General features: G+C 35.5%; 2 protein-coding genes across 2 annotated transcripts; both read right to left on the bottom strand.

Moving 5' to 3' along the window:
• Positions 1-482: 482 nt before the first annotated feature.
• LOC123272917 lies at positions 483-2,521 on the bottom strand. Its single transcript, XM_044739939.1, has 3 exons — positions 2,030-2,521; positions 1,499-1,915; positions 483-1,137 (listed from the first exon to the last, which is right to left on the bottom strand). Exons 1-3 carry the CDS (start codon positions 2,101-2,103, stop codon positions 483-485), a joined length of 1,146 nt encoding a protein of 381 aa, XP_044595874.1. The 5' UTR covers positions 2,104-2,521.
• Positions 2,522-2,986: 465 nt separating this feature from the next.
• On the bottom strand, positions 2,987-5,185 carry LOC123272936 (outer dynein arm-docking complex subunit 4). The gene is made up of 3 exons (XM_044739964.1): positions 4,146-5,185; positions 3,367-3,658; positions 2,987-3,304 (listed from the first exon to the last, which is right to left on the bottom strand). Exons 1-3 carry the CDS (start codon positions 4,713-4,715, stop codon positions 3,015-3,017), a joined length of 1,152 nt encoding a protein of 383 aa, XP_044595899.1. The 5' UTR covers positions 4,716-5,185; the 3' UTR covers positions 2,987-3,014.
• Positions 5,186-25,370: the final 20,185 nt, after the last annotated feature.

The raw sequence follows: 25,370 nt of genomic DNA, 5'->3' as shown, positions 1-25,370 counted from the left end.
TACTAAGTAGAGGTAGTTATTTTGTTGAAGAAATCGATAAGAAACAATAAAAACTTTAAGAAAATACAAATAACTAAAGTCAGTTGCAATTAAATTGCATAGAGACTGATAAATGATATTAGATGAATAAAATTGTGATTTATGCTCTTGTTCTTGTCATTATTTTTGTAGGTATATATTGCATTATGGATTTAATTATTATAGTTTTGCAATGAAATTGTTTAATTATTACAGTTTTGCAATAAAAAAAAAATTGAATGCATTATGGAGTTTTTAATTATTGTAAAATCATATTTTAAATCATTCCCTCACAAATCTGTCATTCCCTCATTTTTGAGTTTTTTTTTTTATCATAATATTTAACTCAAACTCAAAAAAGTTGAGGACCACTATATTATTTTCATCAAACAAGACATGAACTAAGAATTAAGCAAAATAAAATTCATTAATAAGTAAAAAAAAAAATTATCAACTCGATAAAGCTAAATTCGACTTTTTTTGAGAATCAGCCATATGTGTTTCTTTTTGAAGCCTACTTCACCATTTAGTACTTCTAACCATTTCACTGTTTTAATTAAATCCTCAGCACTTGTTTTTTTACCTTCAACCGGGCATTTAATATCAAGAATTTTGTATGGTTGATTATTTTTAAATATTATTCCATCTGGAGAGCCACCTAACCAAGGGTTCTCCTTCGAGATAATCAATCCACAATGAACTACTTCAACAGACATTTTGGCTTCATAAGCTTCACGAGCTATAGATTCATTTTCAAGACCGTATTTTGTATTTGCATTACTAAAGGATTCTCCAAAAAAGTAATCGACAGACTTTTTTTTCCAATCTGGGTTTTTATTTTTACGATAAGTAAAAAGTTTGTAGGCATCACTCGCGGTTATCCTCAATTGCCTTTCCTTAATCCAAACACTATAGAACTCATGAGTGTCTTCACAGATTTTTCGAGTATCATCTGAGAGACGACTTAATGTTTTTCTACAACATTCTCCAGGTGTAAATTTTATATCAAAATTCTTCAATTTCAGAAGTAATTCAGACATCTGTTGATTCTTTATTATAGCCGTCATTTTATCTGGTGATATAATTACTTTATTAGTTTCTGCTTGTACAGGATCATGCCTTCTAAGTGTACATGCAATAAAATAAAAAAAAAAAAAAAAAAAAAGTACATTCATTAATCATTTTGTTTATTAAAAAAAATCATTCCGGCACTTATTTAACCACTTACTTACAATACCAAAATTCTTATTTTTAAGTATAAAATTTTTGATAAATGGCTAAATTCCTAAAATTCATTTACTAAAACAAATAAAAAATTAAAAATAAAGATTTAAATTTTCTCACAATAGTGATTTATTTTAAAATTAAATATTGGGATGTGAATTGTATAAAATATAAAATATTATAGAAAGTGTGTAAATGATAAAAAAAAAAATGAAATCACAATACTTAAAATAAGACAAAAAAACGTAGCAATTACATATGCATGGCTAAAGCTGATAATGGATTATCCTCAATTAAAATTCGTCGAAATTCCTCGTATTTATCATTATCATCAGTCTGTAGCATAACGTCGATAGTATTATCAATTGAAGGTTCCGAATCATCACATACATCACCAGTATTATCAGCATTATCAGGATTGTCGGATTCTTGAAGGTCCATGTGATTAACACCTTCTATGACTTGGAGAGCAACGCCGAGATCATCTGAGATAGATGTTGTTTTTTTTTCCCCCTTTAATTTTCTTTCTCTTGTTAAATTAATTTTTTGTACTAAACAGCTATGTGACAGTAATGGTTTCATATCGTACTGTTGTAGTGCAAACTGTTTGGGAGCACTCCATGCACATTTTTTATCAGTACAAGAGATTACTTTTAAACTTTCCAAATCATTTCTGAAAAAATTAATACACATTGTTAAACATCTACTGATATTACATCGATATTAATTATTGAAATATTTATTTTTAATCAGAAAAATACACAAGACAAGAGTTTTGTATACTCACCGATTCAAATAAAGTAGTGTTGCTACCACATGCTTACATTCACCACCTAAACCAGCTGCACAGGAACAACTCATACCCACGATTTTTCCTTTATCTTTAAGAACTTCCCCATTAATTTCATGAGGATCATCTCTTATGTTTGAGGTTTGAAGACAAAAAGCAATTATTTTTAAGCAATTATTTTCCTCACTTATCTCACTTATTTGCCACAGTATAACAAGTGTCCTTGGTTAAGTATATTTTCACCACCTGTGAAACATTTACTTCGAGGTGTTGCAAGCGCGAATGCACAAATTTCTTGAATAGAAATACGCATATTTTAATCAAAGACCTTAAAACTGTATAATTATTCAAAAATAATTACAAAATATTAATAAATCAACTGACAGAATGTAATGTAAATATTGACAATAGCCTACTTTGAGTAGTACATTTTTTAGCTGCTAGATGACTGGCGCTTAAGCCACGCCCATCTTTAGGATCCCAATAGTATACTCCGTGATATCTATAGTGAAAAAAAATTTCAGACTATAGTCAATATCCTTCAAAGTATACTAAATTATTTTTGGACTGTACTCAGTGAAGTCTTCGATTTAATCGATTAATTTTTCTGGTTATATCACGTAAAATTTCACGGGATATAATCTGAACAATTATTTCGTGTAAATTAAATTATACTCGGTTGAAATTTGGATTATGCCCACGGTGACTCCGCCAATTTTTTTTCTAGCGCCTGCGCACTATAGATATCAGTGGCGCTCTTTTCAAGGAGGAAAGGGGTGACCAATTGGACACGGCTAACCACCCTCGTTACAATTTTCATAGTGGGAAGTTAAAAAGATTATAAACCGATGAGAGATTAAAAAATTTGATATTCTTAGTTCAATTTTAAAAATCGAGTAGTCATCGGATGTCTACATTTGAATAAATGATTTGAATTTTTGTAAGTATGCCTGTTTGTGCATATGTTTGAAAATGTATTCTTCTATGATTGATTAATTATACCTGGTCGTTTTATTAATTCTTGTAGATACTTTTTATCAACATTTAATTGGCCGAGGAGATTACTACTTTCACGTTTAATAGCCGAATAATTTTTACATTTTTCAAAAAGCTCTGTTGAAGAATTATTTTGATGCTGAATTGTTTTTTCTCCGTTTGCTTGTTGAATTTTTTTGTCTTTTTCTGCTGTTTTCGTTAATAGATTGTAAAATTTGGGTTTTTTAAATCCTCTTCTTTCCATTTGAGAATCGATTTTGATTGGTGCACAATGATCTGTAACAGAGTATTTTTTAACGTAAAAATAAGCATAATGATAAATATTTAAATCAAATTACCCAGAATGTTTTGAATAGCTTCTTTAGCCTTTTGTACACCTAATCGAAACTGATCAAACTCAGGTCTAATTCTCATGCCTCGATAATAAAAGACAAGACTTAGCTCAAAGTCTCCAAGGTGATATAATGATTCAGCTTTATAAAAAATTGCTCGGGCATTATTGGAATCGTTCATTTTTTCATTTAGAGCTGCTTCCGCATCACTAAGTGCCTTTTGTGGTTCTCCAAGCAATAAGTAACATTTACTCCGAGCTAATAATGCGTTTTTATCGCTTGGACTTAATTCGAGTGCCTATAAATACCAAATGAATTATGGTTAAATAAACAATAAATTAACTAGATAAATTATTCACAAAATGAAATATAAATAACAACATTTTCTTGTACGAAACTCATAAGAATAACGACATATTCTTTTTTATTCTGGTAATCGTGCTGGAGTCAAGCGGTACCGTGATATTTCGAGACATCTTAAATCGTGATAGATTATCGAAATTTGCCATCTTTCCTAAAATGCTATTGTTTGTATAGTAGTTTATTTTTTTCGTTTATTTATTTATTTTTCAATAAATATGGAAGTATATAGATATGTATCTATAATATGTGTGCGTGTATATATACATATGTATACGAATTGATATTATATATCATACAGCATATTATCTAGATCGCGTGTCAGCATGATGATTCGTTTTGTGATTTAATATATCTATACAAAGCAGCGATTAAAAAAAATTAAATTAAACATGAAAACATCATATCGTAAAACTAAATTGAACCTTATTGATACAGCTTATGGCAACGCTGAGATTCCCCGACCGCATTTCACGTGTACCAAGCGCTAGCATAGCACTTGGTTCAGCTTCTTCCGGTATTTGCATCATCTTGCTTCGATCTTGTCGGCGCTTTATTTTTAATGATTGAATAATATCACGAGTACCCATATTGACTGCGGCAGCACGATCTTTATCAGTATATACTTCCTCTTGTCTACGTGAAATACTTGTTTTTCGTCGGCGCACTTTATTAGTCTTTTGCTCATTGATTTCATACTCGACAGAACCTTTATTGAACCGTCGACTTGGTTTCATATCTTTTTTATTTTCTTCACTTTTTTTTTTACTAACAACTGAATCTTGTAACTCTGATGAGCTAGCTCGATTATCACTTATGTACTCTTTACTTTCTTTTCTTATTTGCTCGGTAGCATCTAATTTTTTTTTCGTATCTCCTAAACCTTCATCTAATCCAATTCTTACGAAGCTTTGAAGAAAATCATTATCTTGCAAAGTTGGCTTCAAAATATTAGATACTTGAATTGTAACGTTACTTTCACTTGATTTGCTCATTCTATATATTTTTTGATCGTTCAAATTTCTTAAAAACTCACACAATTCATATCACCTTAATTCTCAACCAAAATTTACTGGTCTGCAGGTATCAGTTTTTTAAGTTTTTAACCGACGTGCAGATATTGACACCTTGATGAGGTGGCTAGTTACCTTAGCAACCATCAACAATGCGCCACATTCAGCAACGCCGATGGCGTCATCTTCGTATTTTCAAATGCTTTACCTCCACGTGCGTACATACCAGGTATTCGTGCCACGTGAGAAATAAAAATCATGTCCAATATCACCTGTTGCCAACATGAGATTCATTTGCGCATCTGTTGTCACCGAGTTCTGTTGTCACAAATGACTTCCTGACTACCTGTTGAGCATTTCTATCCCGATCTTGCAAAATTGATTTACAAAACTATTTTCATCAGTTAATAAATGTTCAAGTTTTGAGTTAATACTATATCTTATCATAAAAACTTTTATTGCTTAATAGTGTAGAATTACAAAATCGTGTTTACGTGTTTACTTACTTTATTGTATAATGCTAGCGCTTTATTGTAATGTTTGTTTTTTAAATGACCAGTGGCTTCATCTACACGTACTTTTGTTTCAATTTGTATAGCACTCAGCTTACTTTTTTTAGCATTTTTCATCTTACGATTTGATTTCATATCGAGCTATAAAGATATCTATGACTAATTATGTCACATAATTTTATCCTTTACAAAATAATAAAAGATTTTACCTGTTCATCAATTCTTGCCCTTTCAATATCAATTAGTATTATAACGTATGGAACACTTATTTTATTATTTAGCAAGATGTGAAACAATAATTCTGACACTAAAAATATTTATTGATTATACTTTAAAAACTAGAAATGATTAAAACCTTGTATAAAATTAGTACTAAGCTTTTTTAACTGAGTATTAATAATTATGAATTATTTCATTAACAAATTCTTACAACAAACATATTTTTCCAATACTACTCGGAATATTTTTCAAGTCACATTGCGGTTGCAACTATTCTTACAGAAATAAAGTAAACGTAAAGAAATTTGTTACAACAAGAGCGCGCAAGCTCAGGGTTAACATAAGATTTCTTTATTTTATACACGTGATATCGTTTTCCTACTAACTATAATAGTGTTCACGATTGGCCGACCCACTAAAACATCAACTCTGTTCTGCTTGAAATTACTAGTTCTTGAAATAATTATATGAATGCTACTTTAAAAAATTTATCATACATCGAGGTAGTTAATGAACATGAACCCCCTATAATGAGTTAATACTATAAAATATTTGATATAATTCTCGAAAAAAGTTCCGCCAAATTTATGATAAATACTTCAACAAGAAATCGAAGTTTTCATGTTATTGCACAATATTGAACGCGACAGCAGTCGAATCCTTTAGAAGTTCGTAATTACTAATCGATAAACCGAATACATACACATAGACGGTTTAAGGAGGTCAATCGTTGCGTGATCCGCAATGTTTAAACTTTTCGTATCAGAAAAAAAAAAAAAACTTCTGATAATTATCATTGACATAGGATACACTAAGTCATGCTATCTTAAATCATTTTTGACGTATTAAAAAAATTGATCTTGAAAACACACAAAAAAAATTAGGACGACGGTTGACCCTACAGGCCATCCCTGCAACTTCCCGCTCATTTTGTACTTAAGCGCTCAAAATTATGTTTTTGAGCTCTTCAAGCTCAAAAATATGATTTTTGTGTCATTTTGAGCTCTTCGAGCTCAAAACTTGGATAGCAGTTTAATAAAACACAATTTTTTGAATTTTCAAACCGCAATAACTTTTGAATGAATAAACCGATTTTCACGCGATTGACGGCATTCAACGCAGTTTTGAAGCCTCATTACGAACGTAAGTTTTAATCGATCGAATCGAAAATTTTGAAGTAGTTCCGAAAAAACACTTTTTCGGTTTTCTTTCGACAACGATAACTCACGAATGAATCAACCGATTTTGACCGGGCTGGCGGCGATCAACGTGGTTTTTTAATTTTAAGAGCTAAGTAGTTTTTGTAATCGATCGATAAATCCGTTTAAAAGTTATTCTAAAAAAACCGCATTTGAAAAAATTTTTTTTTGTAGTTTTTTTGAGATTTATCAAAATCTACCGGTCTGAATCGATCCAAAGTGTACTCAAAATCTAAGTTTGGTCGAGCCGTTTCGAATGGCACCAACCGCGATAGAATCGGTCAAGCCGTTCAAAAGTTATAAGAGGGTCACACACACACACACACACACACACACACACACACACACACACACACACACACACACACACACACGCGCACGCACGCACGCACACGCACACACACACATACATACATACATACATACATACAGACATACTGACATCATCGGGAAAACATTCAGGGAAGCTTCTAGGACCTCAAAACGTCGAGATCTGATGAGAACTCGATTCTCGGCAAACGGGGTGAAACCAATAACTTCCCGATTTTTGAAAATTTTCAATTTTTTAAGCGGGAAATTAAAAACTAAACTATTATAAAAAATTAGAAAAACGGTTCACCCTAAAGGCCATCCCTGCAACTTCCCGCTAATTCCATTCCTGGGCGCTTAAAATTGTACTTATGGCATTTTTGAGATTTTTGAGTATGCCACGCCAAATCGACCACATTTGAACCCGACCCCTTTCGATCTGGTCAAAAGTTTTCCATTTTTTTTTACCCTTTGAAAAACATTTTTGAGAATTTTTTTAAATTTTTTTATTCAATCCAAAAAAATTAAAAAAAGAAAAAAAATTAGAAAAACGATAGACCCTGAAGGCCATCCCTGCAACTTCCCTCTAATTTCGTACCTAGGTGTTTAAAATTGGACTAATGATGTTTTTGAGCTCCTCGAACTCAAAAATACAAACTATGTGTTATTTTGAATTCTCCAAGCTCAAAGAGATAGTTTTGCTATACTTTTGAGCTATTCGAGCTCAAAAGTCTGATAGAAGTTTCATAGAACAATATTTTTTGAATTTTCAAATCGCAATAACTTTTGAATGAATCAACCGATTTCCACGCGGTTGGCAGCATTCGACGCAGTTTTTTCAGCCTCGTCAAGGATCTTCAAGTTTGAATCGATAAAACCAGGAAATTCAGAGTAATTCCGAAAAAAAGCTGATTAGTTTTTAAAGTTGATCGGTGAAGCCGTTTAAAAGTTATTCCAAAAAATGTCGTAGTTATGTTAAAAAAACACTTGTTTCTAAATATTTCGTCGAGGATATCTCTCGAACCAATCAATCAATTTACACGTTCTTGGTAGTGATCGACGCGGTTTTTTTGAGCTCTAAAAATTATTCTCTTTCATCAAAAACGATCCGAAAAGAAATATCGAAGTTATATGAAAAAAATACTTTTTTGAGTTTTCTTTCGTTCACGATATCTCTCGAACGAAGAATATATGGTGAGGCTTTCGCCTACCTCCGAAGAGGCCGATACGTGGGCTCAAAAGAGCTATATTCGCACGTATATTTGTCCTACTCTCACGCAACAAAAACACAGCCAAGTTTACGGGCAAGGAAAAACCCTGCCCTCAAGCTTTTACGCTATCATTAAACAGATGCACGGAGAAAAAAATTTTGCTATAGGAACTCTATAGTAGTTGGTTAGTTGTAAAAAGTTCCAGTAGGTTAACGTATTCTTATGGTAACAATACCGTTTGGCTCCTGCAACTCTACATCGTTGAGCTCTGAGAGCTAAACGTTATTAACCTCTCACAACTCTACACGGAAAGAGAATCGAAGGAGTTTTTACTATTTTACCATTGTAATTTTTACTAAATAAAATAGTAACGGTGGACTATACTTCTCATATAGTAATTATTACGATCTACTATTGTAAATTTTATCCAAAACAAATAAGACTAGCAAGAGTCTTAAAAAGTCGAATACTATAGAGCAAATTATACAATATGTGTTTGTGAACTTTACAATTCAACTATTGTAAAAATTCACAGTGGGTTCTTTTAAAAGAAATATTAGGGAGGGAGAGAGATAGAAGGTTGGACTAATTGGTACCTGTACAGTAATCGAAAAAAGAAACCAACTTTTTCGTGCTATCTGGAAATCGAACCCAGAACTCTGTGTTGGCAGCCAGAGACTCTCGCTCTACGCTATCCGAGGTAAACTAAGACCCATATCCTTTAACATTTACATAAACTCGGAGTCTAGCGCTGTGCACGACCATCACTAACACTAATTGAGAAACATTCCAATTCAACTATTGTAAAATTTGCTATAGTTCTATTAGATAGATACAGAGGCAGCACTGGAAATTTTCATCTCTTACTTTTTACAATAATAATATCGTATTTTTTCATGAATAAATAGTATTTTTTCTTCTAAAATATTTGAAAATTAATAGTAATAAAATTATAGTCCAGCTTTACAATATTTGTATCGTAAATTTTCCCAGAAATTTTTTCCCGTGTACAGGATCGTTCTGAGACTATTTTGGCTAACAAATTTTTGGCAGTCTGTTTAATAATTTTTTTTTACGATTTAGCATTGATAATTTAATAAGTAAATGCGGCAGAACGAATTTATATTGCCAACAATAATTGTATATGACAAATAAGAATAGTATTATAATAGAAATAAAATAATAATAGAACTTATATTACAAATAAAAATTATTTGTAAAATAAAAACATGGTCGTGTTACGTTCTCAGAATTTTGCCTAAAATTATTTTTTTTGATTACTTTATAAATATTATATTTTAAATAAATATATCTCGTTAAATTCTCCGAATTCGCATTGAGAGATGTCCGTTGCTTCGCTGGTGGCTTGATCAGCAGCTTGGTAACGGAAATCTCGCGATAAGGCATCAGCAGAGAGTCACCGCGGCCGCGGATAGTCCAAACATCTTATGTCAGCATGGGACCCGGGCCTCGATGACTCTCTCAGGGAGTAACCTGAGCTGCAAACATGGCTGAAAAACTGTTTATAAAAAACTAATCTGGAGCTAATTCAGTCAGTAGATCCAGAGACTCTCTAGTGTAAAGAGCTCTGCCCTCCGACTTGAATCTCTCCAGATCCTATTATCCGAATAAATAACAACTATACCGAATACATAGTCCACTATACTTATTATGGGGGCGAGCGCTTAACAAGCTGTTCCACCCCAAATAAGAAAACCTTTCGGCGAGAGCGCTAGCCAGCGTTCCGCCAACTTAACCCATCCTGCTGGTCGAGCGCTTATCAGCGTTCACCAGGTTCCAGTCTCTTCGGTGCAAGCGCTAGCCAGCGTTCCGCCAACACCAAATCCTCCAGTTCATGTCTCGAGGAAGGCGATCGCGTCGATCCGATCGCTCGGTACAACGGGGCCGTCGTCTCTTAGCCCAACCGTTCAGTTTGTCGGCAATTAATAACAAAAACCCAGTTGAACCGGAAGTAGAGGTAGTGCGGGCAACGAAACCGTCGTTGCAAATAATCGACGACGAAATACTCGTCGAACCGCGTGTGAAAGTAGTATGAACCGCCGAAAAAGACTCTCCAAAATCACCGCCTCCGTACCAGGGTCAAGAGGGTCAGTCCATTCCAATCAACAACAACCGCCCTGCCTTCTGGACGGACATCATCAGGACTTGGACACTGACTCCCGTTGAGATTCCCGAAGTTCGGCCACCAGGAGGAGTCATCCCGGTCGACGACCCTCGATACGGATACTACTCCGAGGAGTATTTCCAGAAGACCGGCCACGACACGTACCCGCCTTTCGAGGCTAAGTCGTTAGAGAAACGGGGTATTATTTGGGCTGACTTATGGGGCCAATAATGGTGAGTCCCTAAAATATTAGTTAGGTAAAGTAAGCTCATCTGTGACGGCACACCGGGGGTCAATAGATCACCCAATGATGCCAAACCTGAATTTATTCGATAGTTCTTAATTAAATTTTTTCTTTCAATTTAAAAATCGTCCCTACCAATTTAAAGGCGTAATAAAATAAATACTAAAAATTGAGAACGTAACAGTCGTCACAAAATTATCTTATTTTCTTAATTATATCAATAAATATTGGACATAATAAATAAATCACTACCGTATATGCACAAGAAAAGATAAATAAACGAAAACAAATTTTACATATCTTACAAATCTTACTTATCATAAAAAACGAAAACAAATTTTATTTTGTGTTAAATAGGGTCTTTTTAATGTATTCCGATAACTTATTACTTAATATCACAATATATTAAACTAATAAATTAAATCAACAGTCACTGCAAATGAACCTTGAAAAACCATGAATACAAAACTGTTCTAACGAAATTCAATTTGACAAAAAAAAACCTATTTCCTAAAATAAATAAACTGGAAACATAATTGTCCTCATATATTTTTAATAATATGGATGAGTAACAAAATAATTCTGTTTGTCATTTTAGAAAGTTATGAAATATGTCAGCGCACTCCACTACTGCGCAACGTAGAGCGCTCCCAACTATACCGTTTGGCTCTGAGAACAATCCCGTAGAGCTCTGAGAGCTCAACAACATTGAGTTATCAGAACTAAACAACATTTTGTTACTGTAACTCTACAACGAACAGTAAACTGTGTATAGTTGTGGTAACTCTACAGTTAGGTTACCAGAACAAAATTTTTTTTTCCGTGTGTGAATGGAATTTAATGTCGGTCTGTCCTCATACTCAGTCAACTGTACAAAAAAATCCCACTCAACGACTGCGTTAGCCTGATCGGTAATATAATAACAACCCGAACAGTTACCAGCGGGGCCCATACAGGAGGTGCAGCCGCAAGACCTGTTTGACCCATAATACTTATCCCCCCTGCAAGAGTCTCGTTTGTGTGTAACTGTCTAGTTTACTCCCCAAATCTTTAAGCTTACCTGCGTTGCCAAATAATTTGACAGCGTCACGAGGCCTTGCTCGGTCAGTACGCTATCACAGAGGTAACTGTTAGTTTCGGTGACAGTTGGTCATGACGCAACACAATTCAACACGTCCTGCCACCTACTTGTGGTGGAACCCACGGAGAGGACGTTACTTGCTTAACTGTGATGATCCCCAAAATTTAAACGTATTGCTTTCGCAACAAGCAAAAAAATCAGAGAGTCACAGTCACTCCCGCCTATCTCTTGAACGAATTAACCGATTTTGACCGGATTAGCGGCGATCAACGTGGTTTTTCAAGCTTAAGGCTGGATTAGTTTTTGATCGATTGAGCCGTTCAAAAGTTATTTCAAAAAAACCACTTTAAAAAAAAATTTTTTTCTTAGTATTTTTGAGATTATTCAAAATTTCTCAAAATCTATCGGTTTGAATCGATTCAAATTCACAGGAAATCTAAATTTGAGGGAACTCTTTAGAACGTCGTTTGGTAGGTTCGGATCGGTTCAGTGGTTCAAAAGTTATAAGCGAGTCACATAGTGTCACACACACACACACACACTGCTTGGGGCAGAGGAGAAACTGCTACCAGGCGCGTCTCCCCGTAGCGGATGGGAGAACGCTCGCTGTACCTGGTACAGAGGGTAGAAGCCAAATAAAATACGTTCCCATGGACAAAACTCCCCTTTAATGGGTTGGTCACACTAACTGACCTAACAAGACGATCGTTCCCTGCTGTGACCCACTGGGAGTGACCGGAACCTCGTGTCATAGTTTCCGACGATGCAGGCCACGGCTGATGTGAGCTTGCTCTGCCGAGGTGTAGGTTGCAGTAGTGGATCAGGAGCCAGCCACTTCGGGCCTTGATCAGGAAGTACGCAGTGAGTGTTAGAGATCGGAATCTTTACCGCTCCGAGCGAGTCTAGTCCGCCCGTGTATTCCGGGACTGGCTAAGTGTCGGCTAGGCCTCAGGGAACTGGGGTAGAAGTACTATCTCCGAGGGTACACCCGTTCCTAGTTATGACAACCCGCTCCACTCCGTACGATGCGCTGGTGAATTTAAAAGTATGAGTAAAATTCAGGAAAACAACAATAGTGAAAACGGGCCTCATGCCCAACAAGCAGCGATTGAAGCAAGCGCTGAAATGAAGCGGTCGCAAGCGTTGGAACGCCTTGAAAAGCTGACCAGTGAGCTAAATGACTTCATCCAATCTAAGGTCAATATCCACAAGGAGATTAAGACCAAGGCGACCAGCGTAGCCAATGCCCTCCAGAGATTCAAGAAACTTGATGAAGAATGGCGTTTAACAGTACGACGCACTTCTCGCACTACACCGGAGAGAAGCATTCAAGCAACTGTCGTGAATGAAGAAGCAATGGACACTGGAGCCGAAGGTGACGGTGAATCAGTCGCGGAAGACAGAAGCAGAACTAGCAGCAAGTCAACTAAGAGAAAAGATCGATCTTCTCCCGACCCAACGATCTGCCAAGTTGTGAAGAAAAAGGACCTGAAACCAAGCCCTCCGAAAAACACGGCAGTGCAGAACGCCGGAAAAAAAGAGGTGACTGAATGGCAGAAGGTCCAATCCAAGAAGGAGAAGAAGGAGCAAGCGAGAGAGCGGTTACCAAAACAACCGGTGAACAAATCTCGGCCGGAGCCTAAGCGGAAAAAATCGCGAAAATTCACCAAACCAGATGCCTTAATTATTCGACCCGTTGAGAAGGCAAAATATGCCGAGATACTGCGTCGGATTAAAAAAGATGTCCCACCAGATCAGACCCGTGACGTCGTTGACAAGGTTCAAAAGACGAATGATGGGAATATGCTCATTACGCTTTCCAGAAAGACCGCAGACAAAGGACAAGCTTTGCTGAAGACCATCAAGAGCATCCTTAAAGAAGAAGCGCAAGTCATCTGTAAAGGCCCAGAGGAACAGCTTGAAATCCGGGACATTGACGACGAAACAACTAAAGACGATGTCCGGAAGGCCTTACAAGAGGCAGCTGGAAATGACTACGAAATACCTGAAGATGTCATTAAAATTCGTCCGGCCTACAGAGGTACTCAAACTGCTTCGGTACGATTGCCAGCAGCAATAGTGCAGAAGATACTCGGAAAGACAGGCAAAATAAGGATTGGCTGGGTAAATTGCCGTGTCAGAGCAGTTAAGACACCACTACGATGCTATAAGTGCTGGCACTTTGGGCACACTACTGCCCAATGTAAAAGCGAAGTCGACCGATCTGGGCTTTGCATCAAATGTGGGCAAACAGGTCATCAAGCTGCTCAATGCCCAAATAAAGTGAAATGTGCGTTATGAAATGTGCTAAGACAGAAAGGCTTTCACCAATGCAGTAAGGTCAGTCACTGCAAACATCGGTACGGTCAAGACGCTAACACTAACAACAACGATCGAGATCCTCGACTTGGATGAAAAGTAACCCGCTGTTTTAAATGTCTTGGTTTTGGACACCCAACACGTCAGTGTGCGGAACCAGACAGAAGCAGGTGCTGCTACAAATATGGCGGAGAGAACCACGAGGCCGTAAACTGCACGGAAAAGCCAAAATGCTTCCTTTGTACTCCGGACAAAGATGCTCAGGATGGTCTATGCCATATTTCTGGCACTGGAGCTTGCAAGGCATTCCGCACAGCACTTGCAGAAGCCACGAGAGGGCAGAAATGACACGCATACTACAAGGCAACCTGAATAGGTGCGCCTTGGCGCAAAACCTGCTGCGCCAGCATGTCTTTGAAGATAAAATCGACGTCTGCTTTATCTGCGAGCAATATCTAAATATCGAAGGTAAAACATGGTTGACAGACGAAACTGGCATGGCAGCAATTTGGATTGTGAACACAAAGAACGTTACCGTCTACAACAGCGGAAGTGGAGCAGGTTTTGTCTGGATTCAAACCCCCACAACCTACTTCATGAGCGTCTATCTCTCACCTAACGAAGGGATTAGTGTGTTCCGGCAGAAACTGGCACATATAGAAGATGCGGTCACTAAGTTCGACGGCGAAGTCATCGTAGCCGGAGACTTCAACGCTAAAACGGCTGAGTGGGGCGCTGCTTTCTCCGACACCAGAAGTAACGAGGTCGCTGACGTCGCAGCTAGACTCGACCTCATAGTGCTGAGCACCAGAAGCACCACGACCTTTAAAAGACCAGGGTACCAAGAATCAATCCTCGACATTTCATTGGCGACTCCAAGGACTGCCAACATGATCGATGGCTGGACTGTATCAGAAGAATACAGTGGCAGTAATCACCAGTTCGTAACATTTAATGTTGGATTGGCATCTACTCCGGTTTCACAACGCGACCTTTCTAAGCGGAAGTGGAATGCTAGAAGGCTTGATCCAGAGGCATTGTGAGCTTCACTTGTACGAAGCTAGTCTATCCTTCAGAACAACCTGACTCCGGATACCTACAGCGAGACGGAAAAGGCAGTGCTAAATACGATGGAGGAGATTGCTGCCGCATGTGACGCCTCTATGCCGCGGCTGAAAAATCAGAGTTTCCACAGGCCGGCGTACTGGTGGTCAACAGACATAGCAGAACTTCGCAAAATATGCCATCAGCTACGTCGCCGCGCAACGAGAGCCTCGAAACGCTCTCCAAGCCAGGACCAGAGTTGCAAAAATCTTAATGTAAAAAATAATGCAATAATCATTACTTTTTTTAATGGCAATGTAATTTTTATTCATTACTCATTAAAAAAAAAAATTTTAATGTAAATTATTTACATTACTCATTAAATAATTAATGTGTAATTTCAGGTCTTTTATTACTCATTAAAATAAAAAAAAAATGAATAATGAAGGGCCTTACATTGCTTATTAAAATAGTAATGACTTAATGAGTTATTAGAAGTCCTGCATTACCCAATGAACACATGACTTCAATATGACGTCATTTATAAGTCATAGGAATGTCACAATATTTTACGTAAATATGACGTAAAATTGACCTGTCTTGTAATCCAATTATGATGTAAAAATATATGATATATTTTTGACATCATACTGATGTAAGTTTATTACTTCTCTATGATGTAACGGAAATGACTTAGATATTACGTACAACTGACATAATATATAAACTACAATATTGCGTAACATTAATGCCATCATTGTATGTCATAACGACGTAAGTTTAACATCATGCGTTTACATCAGTGATAAGTCACGGCTGTACGTAATCTTGACGTAAGTTTAACATCATGCGTTTACATCAGTGACAAATCACGGTTGTACGTAATCTTGACGTAAGATTAATATCATGTGTTTACATCAGTGACAAGTCACGGTCTTACGTAATACCGATACCATCTGTGAGTCATTATTTAACATCAATAATTTGTCACAATTGTACATAATACTGACGTAATTTGAAAGTCATTTTCTAAATCAGTGACAAACGATTATTTTCCATAATATTGATAAAATTTGGGGGATGTATTTTTTTAATATTATCGATTGATCAAAATTTATCAAATATAAAACTTCTTCAACAAGATGTCTAATTTACAATTAATCGTTAAATATTAGTGAAAATTGGTTTAAAATTTAGTAAGAATCAGGAAGAGGTAAACAGCTGATTTAAGCTGGTACCTTGCAAATTTAAGTCCGCTCTTAATAACAAAAATTTATAATTTATAATATTAATGAATATATCTAACATATTAGCAAATAACATACAAAATATTTTTCATTTACGTTTTTAAGAAAAAAACATACAAATTAAATACATGTGGGATATAAACTTTTTATATCTTTGCTTGTATGTTTCCATACACTGCAGAAAAAAAATCTTGACTCAAAGGTAAATTTCTTTGGACTAAGAATATATTAGAATATATTAGAGATGACTGAAAATTTCGTGAATGAAGTCAAAATTTCTTGACACTAAAACACTTCTTGCTCCAATATAACTTCGGCCTCCGTCAAAATTTTCTTGGTGCAAGAAATACTTTTTTTTCGTTGCATATGTTTCTCACTTATATTTTTTCCATGAATTTAGGTACTTTTATCCATTGTAAAAATATTTTCGACCATTCAGTATAAATGATTTGGTGTGAAACTGATAACAAAATACCGAGTTCAATTTATGTGGCATGAACTCTAAATTTTTAAACCGTCAAGCGAGTAAACATATAATTTCTTATGATTTTGCGTCAAGAAATTAAATGTCAGTCATTTAAATATTGCACTATTACTTGAAAAATAATTTTCTGACATTGGTGCTGCTACTTATGAAACATTGTATTTGAAATAATTCAAACAGTTTCATGATTGTTATTGACGAGACTAATAGTATTTTACACAGTAAAAAATTTTGCGTCATTGCGTCAAAAACTTTAGTGTTAAAAATTTTTGTGTTAAATATTTAACTTTTTTAAGTGTAAATTTAACATTTATTGTGTTAAATCAACATAAAAAAATGTTAAATATTTAACATAAAAATTTTTAACACAAAAATTTTTGACACAATGACGCAAAATTTTTTTACTGTGTACATCAAGTTTCATAATGTTGTTAGTATGTTAAATTAAAGAAATTAAAATTTCGAAAAAAATTGAAATTAAAAATAAAAAGAAATATAGAAAAAAATTGTATAAGGTAAAAGCCCCAATAGATGATCACGTACCAGTATATGATCACTCCATGTATTTGTATATCTATATTCATAAATATAGGTATACAAATACATGGAGTGATCATATACTGGTACATGATCATCTATTGGGGCTTTTACCTTACTTAAAAGAGTTGAAATTAAAAAAAAAAATCTAAATTTTGTAAATTGAAATTTTGAAGAAGAAAAATCCAAATGAAAAATACTAAATTTTCGGAAAAAATTAAATAAAAAAAAATTCGAGTCTTGAGAAATCAATAAGTATTAAAAAATATTCAAATGACACGGATACATCGTTTACTCTGAAAAAATTTCACTCTGTGAAAGTTCTCTGTGTCCGCAGAGAGTCTAAAGTTCTCTGTGTCCGCTTTTAGACGAAAATTTTTGAAAGTGTAAGATTCAATCAATTCTTATGAAAATTTATAAATTGCCTATTCATTACCACAAGTTTCACTAAAGAGCCTTTTATAAGAGTTTTTACAAAGTTTTATAGAACTTTATTAAATTTCATGAGTTTAATGAAATTTTATAAAATTGTATAAATTATTAGACTTGAATTTTATACAATTCCAGCTCTTAAAATCCATTTAATCTCAGAAAAAATTATGAAATAAGTATTTTTCGTCATGTAAGGCTTATCACATAAGTTATTTACTTCGTAACATGAACCGTTACTTGGACAAGTGAGCAGCGTTCCAGACTTCGATACATGAGGACCCAAGTTCGAGCCCAGCATATTTCAGGATTTTTTCATCAAGTATCAACATATAACTAGTGTTTCAAACTTTGTAATAAGTCCACAACACTATAATTAATTTCAAAATTGCCATCTTTTTATTTTTGAGAAATTTTTTTTTTAATATTTTTTCTGAGGTACAATTCTTACATCACTTACATCACTTTTACGTCATAATGACATCATTATCATGATATAGACATCACAGGTATGTCATATTGACGTCATAAATGTCATTGAGACATAATATTGACGTCATGACTACGTCATATTTTTACGTCAGAATCTTACGTCAAGAAGTGTGAAATAATGAGTCATATATGACTCATTCGTGACTTGTATCTTACGTAAATCCTGACATAGCCCAATGTCATTTTGACGTCACATTGACGTAAACGTGTTTACTGGGTACTCATTTAATAGCAAAAATAAGTAATGAAAAACTTTTCATCCTCTATTAAAAAATTAGTTTATAAATATTGATATTAGTCATTCAATCAATCAAAAATGACATGGGGTACTAAATAGGCTTTTCAACTTCAACATTCAATTCATTAAGTTAATTTCAATAAATTTTCTGTCTCAAATGAATTTTTGAAAAAAGGATGTAACAAAATTATTCAAAACTATACCCATTATCTTTGAGATGTTTAAAAAAAGTTAAAAATTTTTCGTTGAATAACATTTAGATTTTTAACTTCCCGCTAAGAAAATCGAATATTTTCGAAAAATCGGGAAGTTATTGGTTTCACCCCGTGTTGCAAAAATCGAGGTTTCAATAAATCTCGACGTTTTGAAGCCCTAAGAAGCTTTTCTGACTATTTTTACGATGATGTCCGTATGTCTGTATGTGTATATATATATATATATATATATATATATATATATATATATATATATATAAATACACATATATATTCCTCGTAGTTTTGAGCTCCCCGAGCTCAAAAGTCTGATAGAAGTCTAATAAATAGTATATTTCTTACCTAGGGCAGGAAAATAAGAAATGTTTCAGGTTATTGTTGACCGAGGCGAAGCCGAGGTCGACAAACATGTGATCTGAGGCTTTCTTATTTCCTGCCCGTGGTGAGAATACTATTGTTCTCCTCGACGAAGGCGGAAAGCGGCATTTTCATTTAGCGCAGCGGGCGGAAAATTGACTCTTTCCGCCCGGAGGGGAGAAAACACTATTTTTTGAATTTTTGAATCGCAATAACTTTTGAATAAATAAGCCGATTTTCACATGGTTGGTGGCATTCGACGCAGTTTTTCAAATTCTATGACGCATTTTTAAACACAGATTGATAAGAGTGGAAGTTACAGTGTAATTCGAAAAAAAAAAACACTTTTTTTTATTTCGTCAACGATAACTCACGAACGAATCAACCAATTTTGACCAGATTGGTGGCGATCAATGTGGTTTTTTAATGTTGAGAGCTGATTAGTTTTTGGAATTGAATGTGAAAAAGACAGTACCTGCGTTACCAATGATGCTGAATTTCCTTGGTAAAGCACTTGCAATAATGAGTTGTACACAATGAATTAGTAAGTAAGTTTATGAATACACAATGCACGTGTTGTTGGTCACCGCGTGTAGATATATTATGGCGGTTGGCACGCAAGCAGCTGTTGACTTTGGGAGGTTGACTGGCAGAGTGCGCGTCAATCGCCGCACCTCTGATGAGATTAAGTGCGAACTTACCACATGTTTTGAACATGTAGTATTTACGCAACAGGAACCATTCCCATAATGGTATAGGAATAGTTCCTATAATTTTCTTTCCGTGTATAAATATAATCATATTAACTAATTATTTTCTAATAATAATAAAAGTTCCATTTATAACCGTCTATAGCGACAATATTTACCTAACAAAGTAATAATAAATTTTCATAGAGTCACGATCTCGTTTAATTACATAGTAATACTTCATGTATTCTTCGATTTCAATGTAATATTTATTAAGGGGGTATTATAGTCTAGAGGTCTGAATTTCGAGCGTTTTTTAACAATTAATATAAAAGAAGCAGTTAATATTTTTACTATACAATTTTTTATCATTTGTTTATTGATATTTCAAGAATACAAAAAAATACATTTAAAAAAAAATAAATTTTCAAAAAGATATAAGTCCTTGAAGTAGAGAAAAAAAAAGGCCGTGTCCTCGTGAAAAGGATTTCTCCTTTTGTATCCATCTGAAAAAAAAAAAAAAACAATGCCAAATTATTGATCAGTACAAATGTCATTGTCGCACGAACCAACAAAACTTAAAAAAAAATTTTTTTTCACAAAATGGCGGCTGTTTAAAAATAGAAGTCGATTTTTTTACTCATTTTTCAACTTCCTCCAATTTTTTAAAAATATTACAAATTTGAAATTTTCAATTTTTATTGATTAATGCGAAAGCGAGATAATTGAAGAATATTCATGCTAAATTTAAAATAAATCGGCTGATTAGAACCTAAGATATCTGCATCACCGTATCGAAAAAAGTAGTTTCGAGAAAAACGCGTTTAAAGTTTAACGTTCAGTTTCAGGCAGCGTAACTGATAAAATAGTACGTATAACTTACATTCTCTTAATCAGCCATCCCAGCTTCATACATTGGGCCTTCCTCTACTTCATATTGACTGTTTTCAGCATTTCTCTCTGTATAACGAGCAGTTCTTTCCTCTTTTGAAGTATCTGAAGCTCGAACCTCAGACCGTTCAATTCTTACTGCGTTGCGCCTAACAGCAAACCCATGGGATTCCAGACCTATTTTTATTCCCATTAGACTCATTATTTGTAAAATAAAATAAAAGCCTTCATTGAAAATGCAAACTGCTAAACAATTAGCAATCTCAATTGTCTGGGACCCGGCATAGATATGTTTGGGTGCAAATGTCCATATTAAAGAGTTAAGTGACTCGTTGTTATTTTGAGTTTTGCTGCCCAAGCAACGTTCTAATAAAGAATCATCTGATAAGCATTCGTAAATAGGTTTCATAACTTTTGAAACCTTATCAGATAGAGGTGGATTTTCATGGTGAAAGTCATCCTCAGTTCCTTCGGCCGCTGCTTTCTGCCACTTGCACCAGCTGTCTGGTCCAGGAGGGCAATTCATGTGCTGAGGCTTCTTATCAGTTGAAATTTTATGCAAGTACGTGGCCCATATTTCTCGTTTCATATCTTCAAAGGATTCAGGATGACGACGGATAGCTAATCCGTAGTACGCAGACAACTGAGTGATACATACTAATTAAAGTAATACATTTTTTGCAACTCTGGCCAAGACTTGTATTCAAAAGAGTATAAGCAGGCCAAAAAGACGCTAAACCGAGCCATCAAAGCAAGAAAAGCGATGTTATAGATAGAGATCTGTAATGATCTCGACAAGGACATCTGGGATAAAGCTTACCAAATTGTCACCAAACGACTTGGAAAGGCTTCACCAGAACCGCCGAAGTCTCCTGCTTTAATGGACAGCATTGTAGCGGAGCTTTTCCCCAAACACCTGCCGCGGGAGAAGAAACGCTACGCTAAAAACAGCGAAGTAACACCCTTCACAACTAAGGAACTACAAGACGCGGCCAAGTCACACAAAACAGGAAAGGCACCTGGACCTGATGGCATCCCGGCATCGGTGATCAAGATTGTAGCCCTGGAACACCCAGACATACTCTTGAAAAACGCATTTAACAGCGCAAACTGGGGAGACATTTAGACGCTCTGGAGCCCAAGTTTGACGCGGAGCCAGAGAATCTGGCGCTAGTCGACAACTACCTTGACGATAGAAAGCTAATAGTGGAAACTACTGAAGGCCCACAAGAATACGCCATAACAGCTGGCGTGCCGCAAGGCTCAATAATGGGGCCCGATCTATGGAACGCAGACTACGACGAGCTTCTTGAAATCCCGTTGCCAGAGCAAGTAGAGCTAACAGGCTTTGCAGACAACGTTGCAGCCACTATAGTGGTGGACAGCGTAGAAGAGGCCGAACTGCTAGTTCGGGAAACCATTGACGCTGTCAAGACTTGGCTTAATAAGCATCACCTGAAACTCGCCAAACAGAAAACTGAGATGGTCATTTTGACACGTCAAAAATGGTTCCCAAAACCATTCGCTGTGAACATTGGAGGAGCAACACTGACGTCAACAAGGGCCCTGCGCTATCTAAAGGTAATGATTGGCGAGAAATTGTCTTTCCGTGAACACCTCGACAGTGCATGACATATTAAAGCAGAACAGGCAGAACAGGCAGACATATTAAAGCAGAAGACCTACCGGCGAAAGATAGCAGCAGTACAGCGGCGAGGTGCTCTCAGGGTTGCCTGCGCCTACTGCATAGTTTACGAAGCGTCTGTATTGGTCATAGCGAGAGCCGCTATGGACGGCACATGGGCAGTTCAATGCCTATCTTTTCAAGATGGGTTTGCACAGCACACCGACGTGCAAATACTGCCCAGAAAAAATTGACAACGCCGAGCACACGTTTTTCGAGTGTGATCGATGGAAAGACGACAGAATCAGCACCGAAGAAACAGTAGGCACCACGCTCTCCCCTGAGAGCATGGTAACCTGCATGATCAAAAAAGAAGAAAACTGGTCAGCTGTCGCAGCCTACGCGCAGCGCCTTTTGAAAGAAAAAATCGCAGAAAGGGATTAAAAACCAGTAGTAACAAGAAGTAGGTGTCGTGAGACACAACATGGACTGGTTTGAAGTAATGCTAACGCGGTCCCGATCCATTCTTCCCTGTAACATCTATGGGGAAAGGAGAGAGGAGGATGTTTAGTCGGTATTGTTGCAAAATAATATTGACTTCTAAGTCCGACATATCCAGGCAAACACCTAGTCCTGGCACCAACACCAAGTCCTGGCATACGTAAATGTATTTTACCTCCTCTATAAAAAAAAAAAAAAACACACACACACACACATGCATACATACAGACACATACGACACATACATACATACATACATACAGACATAGTGCCAAAATCGCAGGAGTAGTCAGAGATGCTTCCTATAACCTTCAAACGTCGAGATCTGATGAAAACTCGATTTTTGCAAAACGGGGTTAAAACAATAACTTTCCGATTTTTGGAAATCTTCGATTTTCTTAACGAGAAGTTAAAAAAGATACCAAAAGATTAATTATTAAAAAAATTATGGCTATTTGAAAATAAAAATGCTATTATTTTGAAAAATCGTAACTTTTTTTGGGTTGAATGGAAATTCGTTCTTTCGAATACTTGTTTACTTACAAATTTCCGCACATTAATGTTTCTCAATCTCAAATTTCAAATTATTGACATGTTAATAAGACGATAAATGGCGTCAACAACTTCAAATGAAGTAAAAAAAGGACAAATAACAAATTAAATCATGCATTAAGGATGACTTTAAGATTATGCCCGAAAAATGAAAAAAAAGTAAGAAAACGGTTGACCCTAAAGGCCATCCCTGCAACTTACCGCTCATATCATACTTAAGCGAATAAACCCACATTTATTACGTTTCTGAGCTCTTCCAGCTTAAAAATATAATTTTCGTATCATTTTGAGCTCTCCGAGCTCAAAAATCTGCAAGGAGTTAAATGAAACACTATTTTTCGAATTTTTAAACCGCAATAACTTTTGAATGATTGAACCGATTTTTACGTGGTTGGTGGCATTTAACGCAGTTTTTAAAGCTTCATAAAGAATTTTTAAGTTTAAATTGATCGAACAAGGAATTTCAAAGTAATACCCAAAAAACGATTTTTTTTCGTTAACGATAACTCACGAACGAATTAACCGATTTCGACCGGGCTGGCGGCAATCGACGTGTTTCTTTGATGTTACGAGCTGATTAGTTTTGGGAATTGATCGGTCAAGCCGTTTAAAAGTTATTCAGAATCGATCCAAATTATGGTCAAAATCTAAGTTTAGTCAAGCCCTTTCGAATGGTGCCAACCGCGATGAAATCGGTCAAGCCGTTCAAAAGTTATGAGAGGTTTACATACGGCCGTACACACACACACACACACACACACACACACACACACACACACACACACACACACACACACACACACACACACACGTACGGACATCATCGCGGAAACATTCGGGGAGGCTTCCTAGGACCTTAAAACGTCAACATACATTGAAAACTCGATTCTCGAAAAAAGGGGTGAAACCAATAACTTCTCGATTTTTGAAAATTTTCAATTTTCTTAGCGGGAAGTCAAAAAGTTAAAATTAATTCATTATTTAACATTTCAACATCGTACATTTGATTTTTTAACGCTCAAAATAACAATACTATGGATCTGCATAACTTTACCTTGTTTAGAAATTACAAAAAACAAAAAAAAAGTTTTATTTTTGAAATTCAAAAATTCATATTTTTGAAAAAACAAAAAACCCAGTTCTAAAAATTTCAGGATCTTCTAAGATCAGTACAAGATATACAAAAAAAATTGAGCCAAAATTTTAATGTCAATCATCATTTTTGACGATGTTCAAAAATTCTAGATTTAACAAATTTGGCATTTTTCAGAATTTTTTTCTAAAATTTTATTTTCTATAGTCCCAAGTATCTCCTTTCAAACAAACGAAAGACCATTCCTGTATCTATAATAGCATTCGAGATATTTAAAAAAATAAAATTGAACTGGAAAAATCGCGAAATTTTGAATTTGCATCAGAACTTCGTTGTATGATAAAAGAAAACTTCTGACCAAAATTTGTCCAAATCGAAGGGGGTCGATCCCAACTATTGATCGATTTGACATGGAATGACGCACCTGAGAAAAACTTTTTTAAAAAAAAAAAATTTTTTTCAAAAACAAAAGGACTGATATCTCGAAATCAATTATGGAGTTGGGGAATTATTACAAACTTCTAGACATTTTTTTGTACGTAGATACTTGATGAACAAATCTTGAGATATGCTGGGCTTGAACTCGGGATCACTCGTGTTGAAGTCTGGAACGCTAATCACTCGTTTAAGTTACGGTTTATGACACACGGTAACTAACTTATGTGTTAAGCCTTAAATGACGAAAAATACCGATTTTATAAGTTTGTTATGTCCGAGAAAATATAATTTTAGAATTCAGTAACTGGGCTAACGGAGGTATTCTGATCACACGTGGTCCGTGGTACATCAAATTTTTTAATTTTTTTCTGAAAGCTGAGTTTTTTCCACAAAATATATCATTTTTGCGATGTGCATATTTTTTGTTTTTTTTTATGTGTGTGTGTGTCTGTGTGTGTGTGTGTGTGTGTGTGTGTGTGTGTGTTTGTGTGTGTGTGTGTATGTGTAAGTATGTAAACCTCTTATAACTTTTGAACGGTTAAACCGATTTCATCGCAGTTGGTGCCATTCGTGCCATTTCGGCTTGG

This window comes from Cotesia glomerata, linkage group LG10 (assembly GCF_020080835.1).
Source record: "Cotesia glomerata isolate CgM1 linkage group LG10, MPM_Cglom_v2.3, whole genome shotgun sequence".
Classification (NCBI taxonomy): Eukaryota; Metazoa; Arthropoda; class Insecta; order Hymenoptera; family Braconidae; genus Cotesia; species Cotesia glomerata.
Note: the sequence above shows the minus strand (reverse complement) of the source record. Positions and strands in the feature narration are given on the sequence as shown.

Excerpts from the sequence above, each read along its gene's own strand:
- LOC123272917 (XM_044739939.1), bottom strand. The coding sequence starts at position 2,103 with ATGAGTTGTTCCTGTGCAGCTGGTTTAGGTGGTGAATGTAAGCATGTG. Across the intron at positions 1,916-2,029 it reads ACACTACTTTATTTGAATCG|AAATGATTTGGAAAGTTTAA; the intron begins GTGAGTATACAA and ends TAATTTTTTCAG. Across the intron at positions 1,138-1,498 it reads TCAGCTTTAGCCATGCATAT|GCATGATCCTGTACAAGCAG; the intron begins GTAATTGCTACG and ends TACACTTAGAAG.
- LOC123272936 (XM_044739964.1), bottom strand. The coding sequence starts at position 4,715 with ATGAGCAAATCAAGTGAAAGTAACGTTACAATTCAAGTATCTAATATT. Across the intron at positions 3,659-4,145 it reads CCATAAGCTGTATCAATAAG|GCACTCGAATTAAGTCCAAG; the intron begins GTTCAATTTAGT and ends TGGTATTTATAG. Across the intron at positions 3,305-3,366 it reads AGCTATTCAAAACATTCTGG|ATCATTGTGCACCAATCAAA; the intron begins GTAATTTGATTT and ends ACTCTGTTACAG.